Source organism: Marasmius oreades, chromosome 4, assembly GCF_018924745.1.
Source record: "Marasmius oreades isolate 03SP1 chromosome 4, whole genome shotgun sequence".
Taxonomy (NCBI): Eukaryota; Fungi; Basidiomycota; class Agaricomycetes; order Agaricales; family Marasmiaceae; genus Marasmius; species Marasmius oreades.
The window spans coordinates 2,771,283-2,786,345 of record NC_057326.1 but is presented as its reverse complement, the minus strand read 5'-3'; the positions used below and the strand labels follow the sequence as shown (position 1 = coordinate 2,786,345).

At 48.9% G+C, this 15,063-nt stretch overlaps 6 protein-coding genes across 6 annotated transcripts; 3 read left to right on the top strand and 3 right to left on the bottom strand.

Annotated features, from left to right (window-relative positions):
* Positions 1–618: 618 nt before the first annotated feature.
* E1B28_007708 (uncharacterized protein) lies at positions 619–2,040 on the top strand (the record flags this gene model as incomplete). The annotated part of the gene is made up of 8 exons (XM_043152473.1): positions 619–660; positions 718–751; positions 823–935; positions 990–1,157; positions 1,217–1,292; positions 1,357–1,485; positions 1,539–1,735; positions 1,792–2,040. 8 exons carry the CDS (start codon positions 619–621, stop codon positions 2,038–2,040), a joined length of 1,008 nt encoding a protein of 335 aa, XP_043010559.1.
* Positions 2,041–2,611: 571 nt separating this feature from the next.
* On the bottom strand, positions 2,612–4,021 carry E1B28_007707 (uncharacterized protein; the record flags this gene model as incomplete). Its single annotated transcript, XM_043152472.1, has 4 exons — positions 2,612–2,842; positions 2,909–2,978; positions 3,041–3,523; positions 3,579–4,021. The coding sequence occupies 4 exons, from the start codon at positions 4,019–4,021 to the stop codon at positions 2,612–2,614; spliced, it is 1,227 nt and encodes a 408-aa protein (XP_043010558.1).
* A 1,896-nt stretch (positions 4,022–5,917) lies between these two features.
* On the top strand, positions 5,918–6,505 carry E1B28_007706 (uncharacterized protein; the record flags this gene model as incomplete). The annotated part of the gene is made up of 4 exons (XM_043152471.1): positions 5,918–5,999; positions 6,054–6,091; positions 6,150–6,310; positions 6,370–6,505. 4 exons carry the CDS (start codon positions 5,918–5,920, stop codon positions 6,503–6,505), a joined length of 417 nt encoding a protein of 138 aa, XP_043010557.1.
* A 544-nt stretch (positions 6,506–7,049) lies between these two features.
* Positions 7,050–9,751, bottom strand: E1B28_007705 (uncharacterized protein; the record flags this gene model as incomplete). The annotated part of the gene is made up of 5 exons (XM_043152470.1): positions 7,050–7,784; positions 7,841–7,992; positions 8,049–8,856; positions 8,917–9,072; positions 9,128–9,751. The coding sequence occupies 5 exons, from the start codon at positions 9,749–9,751 to the stop codon at positions 7,050–7,052; spliced, it is 2,475 nt and encodes an 824-aa protein (XP_043010556.1).
* Positions 9,752–10,319: 568 nt separating this feature from the next.
* On the top strand, positions 10,320–11,854 carry E1B28_007704 (uncharacterized protein). The gene is made up of 5 exons (XM_043152469.1): positions 10,320–10,890; positions 10,955–11,080; positions 11,142–11,269; positions 11,333–11,482; positions 11,546–11,854. Exons 1-5 carry the CDS (start codon positions 10,453–10,455, stop codon positions 11,577–11,579), a joined length of 876 nt encoding a protein of 291 aa, XP_043010555.1. The 5' UTR covers positions 10,320–10,452; the 3' UTR covers positions 11,580–11,854.
* Positions 11,855–12,665: 811 nt separating this feature from the next.
* E1B28_007703 (uncharacterized protein) lies at positions 12,666–15,063 on the bottom strand. Its single transcript, XM_043152468.1, has 9 exons — positions 14,797–15,063; positions 14,545–14,729; positions 14,367–14,488; positions 14,097–14,307; positions 13,905–14,035; positions 13,336–13,848; positions 13,049–13,269; positions 12,952–12,989; positions 12,666–12,899 (listed from the first exon to the last, which is right to left on the bottom strand). Exons 2-9 carry the CDS (start codon positions 14,678–14,680, stop codon positions 12,796–12,798), a joined length of 1,476 nt encoding a protein of 491 aa, XP_043010554.1. The 5' UTR covers positions 14,681–14,729; positions 14,797–15,063; the 3' UTR covers positions 12,666–12,795.

The following is a 15,063-nucleotide window of genomic DNA, read 5'->3' as shown; positions in this document are numbered from 1 at the left end:
TCTCTAGCATGTCGCCGTAAATAAAGCCCGTTTCAAACATCTAGCGCGTGTGGAGTTCATAGAAAGCATCCCTAAAACTCCCAGCGGGAAACTCCTGAGACGTGACCTCCGCGAGCAGGCAAGGAAACTGACAACAGAAAAAGGCAAACTATGATTGTGACGGTGGCGTCGTGGCGATACTATGGAAGGCCGATTGAATCCATTAGAGGGATATTTGTATTCTTACCATCCCTATACAATTCTGCAATTTGTCTGACTCCCTGATGTAATAAATCACAGGACTTCATGTGAATTAATCACGCAACGGACATTGATGGTTTCGCTGTCAATGTGAATGCGGAGGAAGCGGGTATTTCTGGTTTTAGGTGTTCAAATTTCTAAAATTTTAACGAACTGGCTCAACTGTCCGGCGCCCTTGTCGTTCGGTCATAACAGCAACCGCGCCCGCCGGATGAATGTGGAAGCAAGGAACTGGAGAAAATTAACAAGGCACATATATATAGCTGAATCGGGGTACCTAGTTGCATTACATTGGTTTCGTCCTACAGGCTACCCTCACGGTGAGCCTGAACGTACAGGAGTGCGGTAAAATCGATAATCCTAATCCTTCGCTGAACAATGGCTGCGAGCGAGTCTGGAATCGGTTTACCGGAGGCCAATGTGAGTGATTTGCGTATTTACCTTCCAACTTCCTCTGACCCTACCCTGAATCGACAGTTCTTGGCACTCGTGCTCGAAAGTCTTCTCTATGGTAGGCACCGATCCAGTATTATTTCTCGGTAACGAGACAAGTGATCAACTCTGTCTTTGGTCCCGTTCTAGGTTCCTTCTGTGTCCTCTTCGTAGCTGCGATATGGGCAATCTTCACGAAACGTCAAGTAGTCAACTACAAACTGTTTTCGACCCTCATGACGATGTGGGTGCTCTCCACAGTGGTAGGTTGCTTCTCGATTCCGGATTGGATAGTACATGTATTGATGGCCCTCTAGCACTTGATACTGGATGTCATCCGTGCCAAGTCTGCTTTCGTCGATGCCCGACAGCTCCCAGACGGGACTCCTGGATCTTTGGTATATTATCTCGACTTGTCTAACCCTCTTCAAGCAGCGAAGACGGCCATATACGTGACCCTCACGTTGGTCGGTGATGGATTCATGGTGAGTTACCTAAATTTGCTTTATTAATCGACATGTCAATTGAACAAGGTTCATTTAAGATATACCGCTGTTACGTTGTCTGGGGTCGATGGTACATGGGCTTGGTACCTGCCATGATGCTCTGTGGGACGGGATGTGAGTTTGTAGCCTCCGTTGCACCAGAGACAAACATCGATCGATTTACATTGTCATAACACAGTATCCGGATATGGGGCAACGTACGAGTTCTCTAAAGCCGCACCTGGCGCCCAAGTGTTCCTCCCGGATATCGTCCCGTGGGTTACGAGTTTCATCGCGCTAACGTTCTCAACGAATGTCATTTGTACGGGTGAGGGGAAACGACTCACCGTTTATGTTGGGTGGCTAAAAACTCTTCCGCAGCGTTGATCGTGACCAGGATAATCTCCGTGCAGAGAGCAATCGCCGGTCTATCCAAGGTGCACTTATCTCGAGTGAACGTCTCGCTCAAGGCGATCATTATCGTGACGGAGTCCGCTGCGCTGTACTCTGCCTCCGTCCTATCGTTGTTGATCTCGTACACCCTGGGTTCGAATGGACAGTACACTGTCCTTGATCTCGTGAGTCCAAGTCCTGAGATTCGATGTACCTGTCACTTACCTGTTCTACGCTGCAGACCTCCCCGCTCATCGGGATAGTCTTCACCCTCATCATCCTCCGAGTGACCCTGGTGTCCGAATCAGAACAGATCTATTCATCCATACAGAAGAGTACCCGCCCTAGCAACTCCAGAGTGCCGATGGCTGGAACAGGGTCAGAGCATTATGGTTTGCAACCAAGGACAACTGCGGTCTCTGTCAATGTCTCGCAGTTCACGGAGAGGGATAGCCTCGACAACAAAATGGCGAGCAATAACATGGTTTGAAAGCATGATGATGATCAGAGACAGCGGTGGTCGAGCTGTGTAGTTGTATTAACCGCTGTTTGGGACGACATTTAGGTACTAGTTACCTGTACCATAATCTTCTGAATGTATTACGCTTGGATTTCCGAGTTAGTGTTTTTTTGAAGCTCACTGCTAGTCGCGAAAAAAAAGAGTCGCCGTGTTCTGTCATAGTCTCCCGTATACAAAAATCTTCCGAGTCGCGATAGAGCGCGGCCAACCTACTGGAGTTTAACTAATTCAGCGAATCAGTACAGCAAGTTCAATTCCCAAAACTTACTCGGGTCGAGCCTAGTAACACTTGATAGATTTGTTCTTCTAACAGACCAGTCGAGACGACGTTGAAAATAATAGTACGGAGTGCCAGAGTTCAAGGAATATGAATCTATCGTTCCCAAGTACATAGCCTGTTACATGGTACTACTGCCTGATGTCGCTACTTACTACGCTACATTTCATATATCTTCTCGACTACGGTACTTGTTGGGATTAGTTTTAGAGATAATTAAGCTATACTTAGAGGTGGCTGCCGGGACGATAAAGATACCTATGATTATCCACTATCCGTACTATAGCGCTTGTCGGAGACTCTACTAGCACGAGAACTCCGATTACTCGATGTATTGCTATGAATTGAGGTGACAGGGGCAAACTCGATGGGTCCAAGATCCGATATGCTAATTCTAAGGCGATGTAAAAGCGGTGGTCTATTGGCTTTGGTGTGACGTCGCCAGTAGACGAGACCTATAATGGCCAATAACGCGAGGAAACCCATGCTACCAATCTAGATGATTGAATCACAAGGAACTGTTAGAAAAACGGTAACCAGAATGAATCCGAGTTTGCTCACGTCTATCGCAGCTATCACCCCGGCTTTGAGTCCGGTTGATAGTCCTGATATTGTTGATATTCGAGCTCCGCTGAAAAAGAGAGTCGACAGGTCAGTGATTGAAAATCAAAAACCGAGTTATGTATAACATACCCATCAATAATCTTAACAGCACTAAACGCCAACTTTGAATTATTCCTATTCATAACCGAAACCGTATATGTCTCGTTCCTATCCAAACCACTTTCCCAATACAGAATCTGCCAAAAATCCAACGCGGAAGAAGAATCCTCCAATATCGTCCATTTGGTTACGTTTGGACCTGTAAACTTCACAGATTTCGATCCATGATTTTGATTGACAGTTCCCCATACAATGAAAGCAGAAGCGTTGGTGATCTTGAAGGAAACAACATCACCGCCATCACTGGTGATCATCTGGTGGGGGAGATTGGTAATGCTTCCATTGGGACGGAAGATTTTGGGGAAATTGTCCACGGGTGAGCTGTTGCCTTTGGCGAGGTCTTCCACACTCCAGCCGTCAACCGGGCCTTTGTAGTGAAAAAAATCCGCTACCGTGAGGTTGTTGGAAGATTTTTCGTCGACGGCGTTGATGGTAGTGTTTTGGATTTTGGATCTGAATGGCGCTGGTGAGTGATCGAATCCAGACGAGGAGTCAAGGTCACTGTTACCCATATCCAAGTCCGACTGTGACCTGCGCGTATTGGAAAGCTACTTCTTTTGTCCCGTTGCCATGCACGGTCAGCTTCGCGGTATGATCTCCGTAGTCCAATCCTTCCTTTTTTCCTAACAGTCCTCCTTGTGGAACGTCGAATGTAACCACTTCGTTTGTACCATCAACGACGATCGAGTACGTGTTCATAGAGGCGTTGCCGTATAAGTATACGGCGGTTCCAGTCCAGTTAAATTGAAGGGAGGCTCCGCCATGGTAAGTTCGATGGTAGTCCGTCCCTATTCCCTGTGGAATACCGTACCCATGATCTTGAACGCCGTATGTGTAGGAGACGTTCCACCCGGTCTGGCAATCGCCGTCCCGATAGGGACTGTACATGATTGTAGCGGTTTGGGACGAAAGCGTTATATTGTGTGGGAGAAGGTCATTTCCAGGGGACATGGTTCAGTTTTCGATGATAGGTGGAAGAGGGGCAAAGAGTGAAGACAACTCTGGTTTTAGACTCTTGTTCTATCAACAACTAAACCCTCAGCTGTGCAAGGGCTCGAGGATGATTGGCCAGCCTAAAACCAAACATGGGAAGTTGACTACCGAATGCAGGGGTTCGGTGCTGGGGTAGGATGCCGAAGGCATTGTGATGACGATTTGACGGTTGGCGAGCCTTTCCAAAGTTCAGGTCGTTGGGAACCGAGATTCTACAGGCACCAGCTGGTAAACCTTTCTACCCGTGGTTTGCCTCGCGGTCGTCACTTTGGAGATGAGGTCGGTCGAAAACTGTGTACTCGACTGGCTGCAAGACCATCATGAACCAAGACAGTGGACGGTGGTGTTCATCATCATTGCGAGCTCTTCTATCTCAGGGCTATCCACGTAAAAGGCGGACTGCTGTATCATCCGAGTATCCATGGGAACTTTTGTGACGGTTCGAGATGTCGAAACACAAACACGACTCGATTTTCCCAATGCGCGGCCAATGAGCTCCATCGCGCGACTTCATCTGCTTCCGCAGTCAACACGTTAGGTTCACCCCGCTCAGGGGGAGTACCGGTGCAGGAGTCTCTGGATTTGCCTACAGAATCAGGATCAGTGATTTGAAGCAACGTATACACCTCTGACCCACGTCGAGTCTCTGCGGTCACACTCCACCCTCACGAACAGCGTCATTTCATGCCCAAAGCTTTAGAGAAACCAAATCTAATCGAGACACGCAATATTTGACATGATGAATTATATCTTTGAATCTGAGAAGCATCTGAAAGTGCCGGAGTTCAAGTGTAAGTTCCGTGATTCTGATTCCAATAGGCCTTGCGATGGGATGGGGGTACAGGGTATATGTCTTCCTGTAGAACTGTGTCTCCAGGGAGCTCTCGAAAGTTGAGCCTCCAAGTGCCAGGTTGCCATGATGAAGGAAGAGGAGGAACAGCCACGTGATGACATTCTCCGCTTCCTCTTGGAAAGTCTCTTCTTACAGTGAGTAGCGCGCTCTTGATTCTATCCAGAATGCCTGCCTATGTGCCTTCTTGTCAGCAACACAAAGTTGACTACCGCCGAAGCCTCTATAATGCCTACTATGATCCGCTAGATGATCTTTATCGCTAATGCGACCACGGTGTATTCGGCAAGGTTGTTCACATGAGAAGCATGAGAAACATAAACATAGCGAGGTGAGTTTACGACTCGATCCACGAATCTCGTCCAATAAAGCACCTTTCTTTGCCGGTGGTAGTAACGAACCTAGCATCCGCTTTGATGATTTGATCTTTTGGAGTATTGAGTCAATAGCTGATGCGTCAGCCCAATTTTGCAGGGCCCGCAATCAATACGATACGCCACCCTTCACCGCTGCTGTTGGGCTGCTCACAATGCAGGACTTCTTGCACTCTTGCACTCCGGTCGGCTGAATTCTCGTCGTTGCCTATTCATCCCAACAGAAAGCCTTCACTACACATCTGAGCTTTCCTGTACAGCTGTCCTGATTGCAATCAATAGAAGATACATCCCATGGCCAGCATGTGAGACACTTGTTGATCGATTATCGTTCCCAGTTCATGGTCATCGATTGCCCCCTACAGTATCAATGGAAGCTGTCGATAATGACTCACTTCAGGGTGGCCGCCTAGCTTGGCTTTCACCCCAAAATCGAAAATTCTTGTCACTTGTCCTTTCAACCACGAGGCCTTCTTCCATTTCGTACCATAGTGAGTCATCGAGCACGCCCGTTCGAGATCGATCGCACACGGGATCCCTTGCATCATAGGCAGCCTAGTGAGACCGGCAGTGTCCGAAACGAGTATATAAAGAGAGGATGCAGCGAGACCATGTACATCCAAACCGAGAATGGCCCCCGAATCAGGTCGAGTCTACCACATCATCAACGCCAAATCTGGAACAGCGCTAGACGCTGCCGAGAGTGGTGCCAGTACGTTTTTATGTCTTTCACTCCTATGCCACATCTCAATTTCGACTTGTACAGTCAATGGATACCAACCCCACGGCGGTGGGAACCAAAGGGTGCGTCTAATGTGCGGTGATTTTGGATCTTGCCTTGCAATTCATCCTCCTTCCACAGTGGACTGTCGAAAACAACGGGTCTCATTGGACCTTCCGAAACGACAAAGGCCAATACCTCGGTTACAACGGTGAAGTCCGCGAAGGTCTACCCCTCACCGCGGTTAATCAGGCTGTCGAATGGGATATCTGGCCCGATAAAAATGATCAAAGTCTTCAAAGGTGTGTCCATTATGACCGCGCCGACTTTCCCCCTCGCTCACAAATGGTCACTTGGATAGAATCTACGTACCAGGATGGCACACCGCAATGAATATCGATCTCTCTGACCATGGAAATTCCAACAATGGAACCCCTGTAACGCTATGGGGTCAATGGGAAGGGAGCCATCAGGCTTGGAGGTTTGAGCAGGCTTGAAAAGAAGGAGAAGGGGAATGAGAACACATAATTAGAAGAGTCGGACTTGACCTTTTTGTAACATAGTTCACCATTGGGGGGGGGAGCTAAGGGGATGTTGGGGCGATCGGTTCTACCGTGATTCTTTTGGGTCGATTGTTGATGAGGGATTTTTTCCCCTTCTTGTCCTTCTGAGAGTGCACACGTTGGGTTTTTTGAAAAAAAACATTGATTGATGTCTATTATGTCGTCTGTCTTTTGCTACCCCGTCTCCGTTTCTTTTATTTCCGACTACCTTTACACCCAAGCACCTGTTCTTTGATATCGTTGGCTTTGGTTTGTGGTGGTTCGATCTCTTTTGTATGCTACGCTATATAGGGTTATATGTTTTTGTCCTTTATGTTTGTTTGCTAGTAATGAACTCGGACTTGCATTATTACACCAAGTTGAATACAGGTACATGGAATCATACCAAAACTGGACAGGTAACACCAAGAAAACTCCCACAAACTGCTCGAAGACACCGTTTTCATCTGCGCAACCAGCTCTTCATCGTGACATTCATTTACTTTCGCCGCCGCCGCATTTTCAAGGGGTTCTTTACCTTTTTGGAGGGTCGTGAGGAAACGGCGGCCTGTGCGAGGGCGTCTTCAGGGTCTGCCAACAGCGCAAGCTCGCGTTCGAGCACGAACTGGTGTTCCCAGAGTGGCGAAACCGGATACTCGGAATCACCCAATTTGGAGCTAACTTCTTCCAGTAGTTCCCCCAGCGTGTTAAGCGCGCCTTCGAATGCAGGATTCTCGAAAGGGATTAAGGTACTGGGAACCATGTCCTTCTCCACTTCCCGAAAGTAAGATACAAGCGCACGACGGAGCCTCTCGAAGTGGAACTCAATCAATTCACGAGTTTTCTCGGGCATGTGATTTGCATATTCCCGTAGTTCCAGGCGTCGGTTGTGGCCTTCCATTTCATACACACCGATAAAGCGGCGGCGGGCTTGCTGCACACTACCTGGTCCGCCGTCCGGGAAGATCCCGTCGTAGAGCATTAGTCGTTCCTCGTCGACCTGGGTGGCCTCCTCATGATTGCCCTGGCTAGCATCGCTATCTCTCTGATCGGTGTCGACGAAGTAGACGACAGTCCATAAGCTGACCCAGAAGACGGATTCGAGGTCATGCAGAAGATTGTGTGTGAAAATAGACGGCTTGTTCAGGGAGTTGGAATAAATGTTATCCCAGTCTAGTTGTGCATGCAGGTACGTCTGTGCTTCAACCTCCACTGACCGGAAGAGAGGGGTGCCCTGTGTGTCGTGATGTTTTAGTGAATGTTAATTGCATAAAGGCCCGCATCACTTACAGTTCCGGTCCTCCTGCCCGTCCCAGTTCCAGCATACTCAACAAGGTAGTCAAAGTCTCCGAGCCGCCCAGTTGGTGAACTGGGATCCAAAAAGGCGTTCCAAGTGCTCACATCGCGATGAACCTTTCCGTAAACCCATAGTACCCAACACGCTGAGAACAAAGGCTAATAGGTGAAAATGAACGAACGGAGAGATACCGGAACAAACCTCGGAAGATCCCGATGACTACCTTGGAGCATGCCCTCCGACAACGAACAGATTCCAATGGTTCCATCGCACCCCGAAATACGATCCTGTAGTGAAAGCGATCTGGCTTGTCAAACTCGTACTTGCCCTGGGGGAGCGAAACCGTAAACGGGCCGCCACGGGGTTTCACCCTTTTAGAGCCGTGGTGGATGGTCCCAGTGGCAGGCGATTTGGAGGCGGACGGATCGGGGAGAAGGCGAATATAACTATGCTTCCCGCGTACACCGAGCACATTCTGTCCGAGTTTCTCGTGGGTATGCATGTGCAAGAAATGATCACGGTACCATTCTTTCACTGGAACGGAATGCTGGCGCTCGTCGACCTCGACCAGATTCGCGAGAGTTGTGAGGCTATCCCCTTCTACCATGGCTCCGTCTTCCAGCCACACATCCTTCAAGACGGATGCGATGGACTCGTTGCTATCCTTGTCGTAGACCAGCCAAACGCGGGTGGCACGGCCTGTTCCCTTGTCGACTTTGAAATCGCACAGGACTTCCTTTGTGACGAAAACCAACGTCTGTATTCCTTCCTTCCCGTCGACCAGCCCCTTCACAGTGATTTCGTACTGAATGCTGTCTCCCACCACCACTCTCTTCATCGTGGGATCAATACCGATTCGCTCCAGGTAATCGGAGTGTTGTTCGTACAGAGTAGGGAGCTCATTTGTCTGAGCGCGTGGGGGAACTGGTGCCCCAGAGTCCGGGCCAACCGGAGAGTGGTGGTTGGCCAATACCAACGCAAGAATGAACGTGATGAATGGTTTTGGGTCCTGGATCAACGAACCACAGAGCCTTGAGTATATGCTGGGTTAACAATTACGACAACTCACCTCAATCCAATTAAACGACTTTGATACAAAAACACTCGACCGGGAATGATACCAAAGCCTCGCTTGGTCGTCTTCCATAGTATACCCGAACGTGAAGAGCCGGCACGGGTCGTTCCGCATAATATGGTGCATTCCCCAAACAATCTTGACCCAGTTCTGCAACGACAACCAATCAGGCACGCAGAAAATCAGAAGGACCAAAGTCACCTACGTCCAACGCGTCCTGCTCAGTCTTTTTCTTCTTTACCTCGCCAATGCAAAGAAGCTGTTCCCATCCCACCTCTTCCAGGAGCTTCGGAATCAGGTAGAAATATGAGTCAGGGTGTGAAGAGTTTGGCCTCTCGTCGGGAAGGTGCTCTTGCTTGGAACTATGGGCAACCCAAGCGCGCCCATTGATTTGAGCTGCGAGTTCAAGAATAGCAGTGATGAGATCGAAAAGGTTACGGAACGCTCGAGCTTCCTGCACGCCCTGTTTCGCTGGTGTCGCTGGTGATGTCTTATAACCGTAAACGGTTCCATCCGGGAGGAGCGGGGTACAATTTCGAACATCGCCAGCTCTCGTGTTTCTCTCCTTAGGCAGCTTGATGCTCTTCTTCAACTGGGTCATAACGTCTTCGAGAACTGTCGTGGGGACGTGGGGAACATGGTCAGAGAGAAACTCTGCCACAGACTTTTCGGGAATGCATTTGTACTTGTTCACCAGTTCGTCACGAGCGTCATCGAGGATCTGCGGCCACGTGTTGATGTTGAGCGCCTCTCGAGGCGACGAGGTGAGCTTTCGCTTAGCCCCTCGAGGACCTGGGGCACTGGGTCCTGGCGTAGAGTAGTTTACCATGCGAGTCTGTCAACATTGGTTTGTGTGACGCAACACAAGAGATAGATTACATAACTTGGGCGAGCCGACGGACGGCAAGAAACAAACTGATACTTACTCTCAGCAGCTATACAGTATTCCAGATTTGTCGTCGATGATATCGACCATGATTCGGGGGCCAGTCTCGTGGTCTGGGTCTTCAAGCTGGTCTAGCTGCATCCTCTCTCTTTTATACTACAGGGATCCCGTGTGCGATTTGAACGAATGTACACGATCGGATGTCACTCGAGGTGCGGCATGCCAAAAGAGGTGGTCAGCTTGAACGCAGAAGGTTTCATTCGCTGTGACTTGAATGGCGACGAAAATATGTCTTGATTTCAGCTATGGACCCGGTCGACTCGTAGACCCAAAAGCCAATGTTGAAAGCCAGAGAAAGATATGAGGTTCGGAAGACCGAGACGCACTTTGCTGAGTTAACTGGAGTCCAAAGCATCAAGATGAACAGGCCAAAGGGTTTCGAGACTGAGAGTCATGGTGAGAGTGGGAGTCGGAGGTCGGAACCGGAGACCAGAAACTGTCGCCAGTTGGCAGTAGCCGGTCCGTTGACCTCTCCCATGATTCTCTCCATCTCTCACAAGACATTATGTTTCCTTCCGACTTTCCTCCTTACTGGGAACAGTATATAAACGCTTTGTACTTGTCCTCAGGCACGGAATCCTTCGATGTCTTCTCCTGAATCGTTTCAAGGTGTAGCAGCCGTACTTGCAGGCTCAACAAGATCCTCCATCTCTTCTCTCTTTTCCCTTACCGGAAGAGTGGCTCTCGTGACTGGTGGCGGACGTGGAATCGGATTGGAAATTGCGTTAGCATTTGCAGAAGCTGGAGCGGTCGTTTACTGCCTTGATAAGCCTACCGAACCTGGAAAAGATTGGTTGACGGTACAAAAGCATGTCGGTCAACTTCCGGCTCCAGAGGGCGGCAAGGATTCTAAAGGACCTTCATTGAGCTATCTTCATGGGGACGTGACGGACCAGAAAGCGATGTGGAAGATAGTGGATGATATCGTTGCGAAAGAGAACAGAATCGATGTTTGTTTCGCCAATGCGGGGATCTTGCAGGAATATAATTGCCTCGAGTATCCGGCTGAGGAGTTTCAGAAGGTTGTGCTCTCGTCTTTCTTCTGGATTAATGAAGGCCTTTGTCTCATTTTGCGTACTCGAACAGGTAATGAACGTGAACGTCAATGGCGTACTCTTTACTGCTCAGGCCGTTGGAAGGCACATGGAACGCCTGGGAATACCTGGGAGCATTATCATGACAGCTAGTATGAGTGGAACCATAACGAATCCTGTGCGTATCATTCGGATATATACCTCATCGCTTACCATCCCTGAACCTTCTTCCTTTTCAGAGGCGATCATGGGTGGCTTATAATACAAGCAAGTCTGCCGTGCTCCAGATGGCTCGTTCTATGGCATGTGAGCTCGCTCCCAAAGGTATTCGCGTTAATGCCTTGAGCCCCGGATATATTCTCACAAAGTACGCCTCTTGGATCTTAATGGTCACGACGGTTTTTGCTCATGAATGAATGCCAATACCCAGCATGACTCGAGACTTCCTGGATTCAAATCCTGAACTATGGACAGATTGGAAGGGGCAGAATCCATCAGGGCGGATTGGAAGGCCGGATGAGCTCCGCGGTGCTGCTCTTTGGTTGGCGAGCGACGCCTCGACCTTTTGCACGGGCAGCGAGTGAGTGATTCCACAATCTGACATCACCTCCGCATATACACCGTTAACGCTCGTTTATAATAGTATTCGTGTGGATGGTGGCCAAACAGCTTGGTGAACGAATCACGCAAAGTTCTATTATCACTTGTCTCCGGAAAGCAATTGGAAAGAGACATGTAATTTAATTCATCCGAGCCAAAAGTGAACATAGTCCATCACAAATATTGGGATGATCTTTGCCACCAGTATCCACATCCTCGTAAATGTTGATCAACGAAGTTCTGATTGTGCCTAAAGCTTCAACTGGAATCTCAGCCACATGTCATCAGGTAAGTGGGTAAGTATGTTTCCCCCGATCAAGTCTTGAGAAAATAGCTGAACTTACCGCTCTCCTCGGCCGCCACGCCCCCCCTCTTAAACCCCCCAGCTCACTAGATTAGATTTTAAACATTTGTGCTTGGATAGAAGAGAAGCATCTTGGGTTAGCTGAGAATTCGGTTCTTAGCCGCAAAACATATCGGACAATCGAGACTGATTTCATCTGATGTTTGGGAAACAAGCAGGATGTTTTTGAGGTAAAGGGGAGCACATGGTCTGAATAATTATCGAACGTTGCTGGGTGAGGATTGCGCAGGGACCGTATACGCAATCGGAGGCCAACGCGTTTCCAACTTTCGTGGTGAGGAAGCCCCGCCAAGAGTGGGGGGACTGGGGAGACGCTTAACTCGGACGTATTTGTTCTTGATCTTGTTCAGTTGAGTCTTGAGCTGTGGTTCCGGCAGATCCCGTTGAGGTCCATGCTGTATTTATCTATCCTGACTATGCGTTATTAGAGGTCTGATCGATAATCTTTGTTCGAAATATCATCACTCCGGGCCACTGCGGTGGTTAGCCGGTAGCCCCTTGATACCTGGGCACACTGGGCAGTTTGGAGAGCCTATGTTGTAGTTGTCACTATTCATTGACCCACGTCTGATTCCCGACTCAGCAGACCTGTTACCGCAGTAAACTTCATACTTCGGCCCAATCATTACATGTGCTCCCACAAGCCTCACACCATCCGAAATAGATATATACCTTCTACATATCGACTTGGCGTTCCTAAGTTCCCTGAGTGGTTGGAAATAACATCCGAAGCCAGGGTGAACAAAACACGATGAACAGGAAAGGTGAACTCATTCGGATTGTGATAAGTTGACGTTTAGGGGGCTACAAGTTGAACCTCTGATGCTTCAGAGAGCATACCTTCATTGACAACAAGTACACGTTCTATCGATGAGAATTCTATTCCGTCTACAGTCTATTTAAAACTCGGCAGATACCAACACTTGCACTTACTCCTCAACAGAAAGGGGGAAGCCGTAAACATCCTGGGGATCTACAGATCGTTTCAAAGCCGTAAGCCGAGACCAATGCGCGCCATAGTAGAGTCTCTCCCCTGTAGGCGTATCAGTCGTCAGAAGAAACAGGACGCCATTGACAATACTCACAATCCTGCAGTCTATCATCCGGGTAGTTGATATAAGCGCTTTTGTGGAAGACGATGATCAGAACCAAGACAACCAAAGAGTTAATGTATAGACTAACCCATAATCCCAATCGTGCGGCATTTCTGAGATTATACTCGAAGCCATTCCATCGACAAACGTAAAACCAGAGGCTGGGTATGGAGGAGCGCTATTCGACGACGAGGCGTAAAGTTGGAAATTGAACCGAGTATCCCTGTGCGCGAAAGCAGTCGCGTCAAAAGGTACCCGGTTGATAGCAGAATTGCTGCCTCCGTATAACTCTATCTCAACGAACCAGCTCTGATAATCATATGAACTATGAACCTATTGCTCGGAGACGGAGACGAGGAGGTACTCATGACTTACGGTGTTCGATGCGAATCCCTCGTTTGCAAGATAAGTGAAAAATGATCGAGCGGCATCCTTCGTGATAGGCTCAGCTTCGGGCGACATTATCGATTTTGCATAGAATGTATCCAATGGGTCGGGTGCGGTACTTGTGTTCAACGCGCCATACAACAAGACCTCTAATCCCTCTAGCCAGTTACCACTACTTATGGTCTGACTGGTAGGACTCGGTTGGGTTGCGAGGTAAGGAGCTACAGTCGCGTTGAAAGAACTGAGAGGTCCCCAGTATGCGCCAAAAAATTCAACACCGACTCGACCAGTGGACGGTCCTCGCGTGATGACCAGCTCGCCTCCAAGTTCTGCAGGAATCCCCTTGTCGACAAAGTTCTGGAAAGATTCAAATGCATTTGTGGCACCGTCGATATCAAACACCCAGCCGTATCGAAAGATTACGGATGAAGTGGGAACCGGATAGGTAGTGAATGTGAGCGCAGTGATGATACCGAACGATGATGCGGCGCCTCGGATTCCCTGCCACATATTTCAATTCAGAGGTAGAGAAAAAAGAGGAAACGATTATAGCCTACCCAATATAAGTCTGGGTTCTGATCCGAAGATACAGTGGTGATAGTTCCATTGGGAAGAACTATCTCTGCGGCCTTGACAACATCGAGATTCAGACCCCACATTCGTGAAATAAAACCAAAGCCTCCTCCCGCTGATGAACGATGTAAACGTTAGCCTAGTTCATGGCTTCGCAGATGACCAATCTTGCTGACCTGCGTGTCCGCCTACGCCAACATACGTACACCTTCCGTGAGGTATCGCTCGTCCGTGTTCATTCAAAGCCAAGGCGATATCTCCAAGTCTGTTTCCGGGTTCAATCAGAGCCGTGTTAGTTGCTGAATCGAACGTGATTTTCTTCAATTGGCTCAAGTCCAGGACTAATGAACCATCTTTGCCTCCGAGCCCATTCGCGATATAGTTATGCTGAATGATAACGGCATGTATGAGTGGAAGGTATAAATGAGGAAGAGTAAAGGACGTACCCCTCCACTTCGAGCCACTACCTTCAGATTGTTTACAGCGCCAGCTTTGACAGCGTCTGAGACTTGTCGGGAGCTGGTGGGGAATGCGACGGCAGCAGGTTTGAAAGTATATCTGCGGTTAACTAGGAAGGGCGTTAGAGAATGCACTGTTCTCGAGACTACTACGAATGGCACTGACAGGTTTGGCTGGCTGCATCGTACCCAGAACCTCCGGGATAGAATGCCGTTACTCCCGCTGCTTGAAGATCGTCTCGTAGTAAGCATCGACCCAGCCCTGCAAGTTGCAGAAGCAGAAGGAAAGTTCGAGCCTGCATCTTTGATAGGAAACGAGCGCGACATAATGTGCCCGATATTTATGTGAACCTGGTGGTGAACGCCGGGGGGCGACGTAAGCAATAAACTAAACTCAGAGCGGAAGACTTGCACCTACATGAAACTTCCGTCTAGCCCGGTTTCGGCATGACCATCGAGGGGGAGTATTGAGGACACATGATTGGCTGGCAGACGTAGATTCGTTCGACTCGGAGCCAGCAATGGGACCTCGAGGGAAGAATTTTGAAGCTTGTGTTGGATGATGTGAAGGAGTCGTGGTTGACTGAGGAGCTTGATTGGCGTAGGGATGACACAGTTTCTTCAGCAGAAACTAACCAACCCCGTTTGTCGACGTGGTTTCTGTGTTAGTTGGGCAAGAGCCGCG

Excerpts from the sequence above, each read along its gene's own strand:
- E1B28_007704 (XM_043152469.1), top strand. The coding sequence starts at position 10,453 with ATGTCTTCTCCTGAATCGTTTCAAGGTGTAGCAGCCGTACTTGCAGGC. Across the intron at positions 10,891-10,954 it reads CGGCTGAGGAGTTTCAGAAG|GTAATGAACGTGAACGTCAA; the intron begins GTTGTGCTCTCG and ends GTACTCGAACAG. Across the intron at positions 11,270-11,332 it reads CCCGGATATATTCTCACAAA|CATGACTCGAGACTTCCTGG; the intron begins GTACGCCTCTTG and ends GCCAATACCCAG.
- E1B28_007703 (XM_043152468.1), bottom strand. The coding sequence starts at position 14,680 with ATGCAGGCTCGAACTTTCCTTCTGCTTCTGCAACTTGCAGGGCTGGGT. Across the intron at positions 14,308-14,366 it reads TAGTGGCTCGAAGTGGAGGG|CATAACTATATCGCGAATGG; the intron begins GTACGTCCTTTA and ends GTTATCATTCAG. Across the intron at positions 12,990-13,048 it reads CCGCACGATTGGGATTATGG|CGCTTATATCAACTACCCGG; the intron begins GTTAGTCTATAC and ends CTTCCACAAAAG.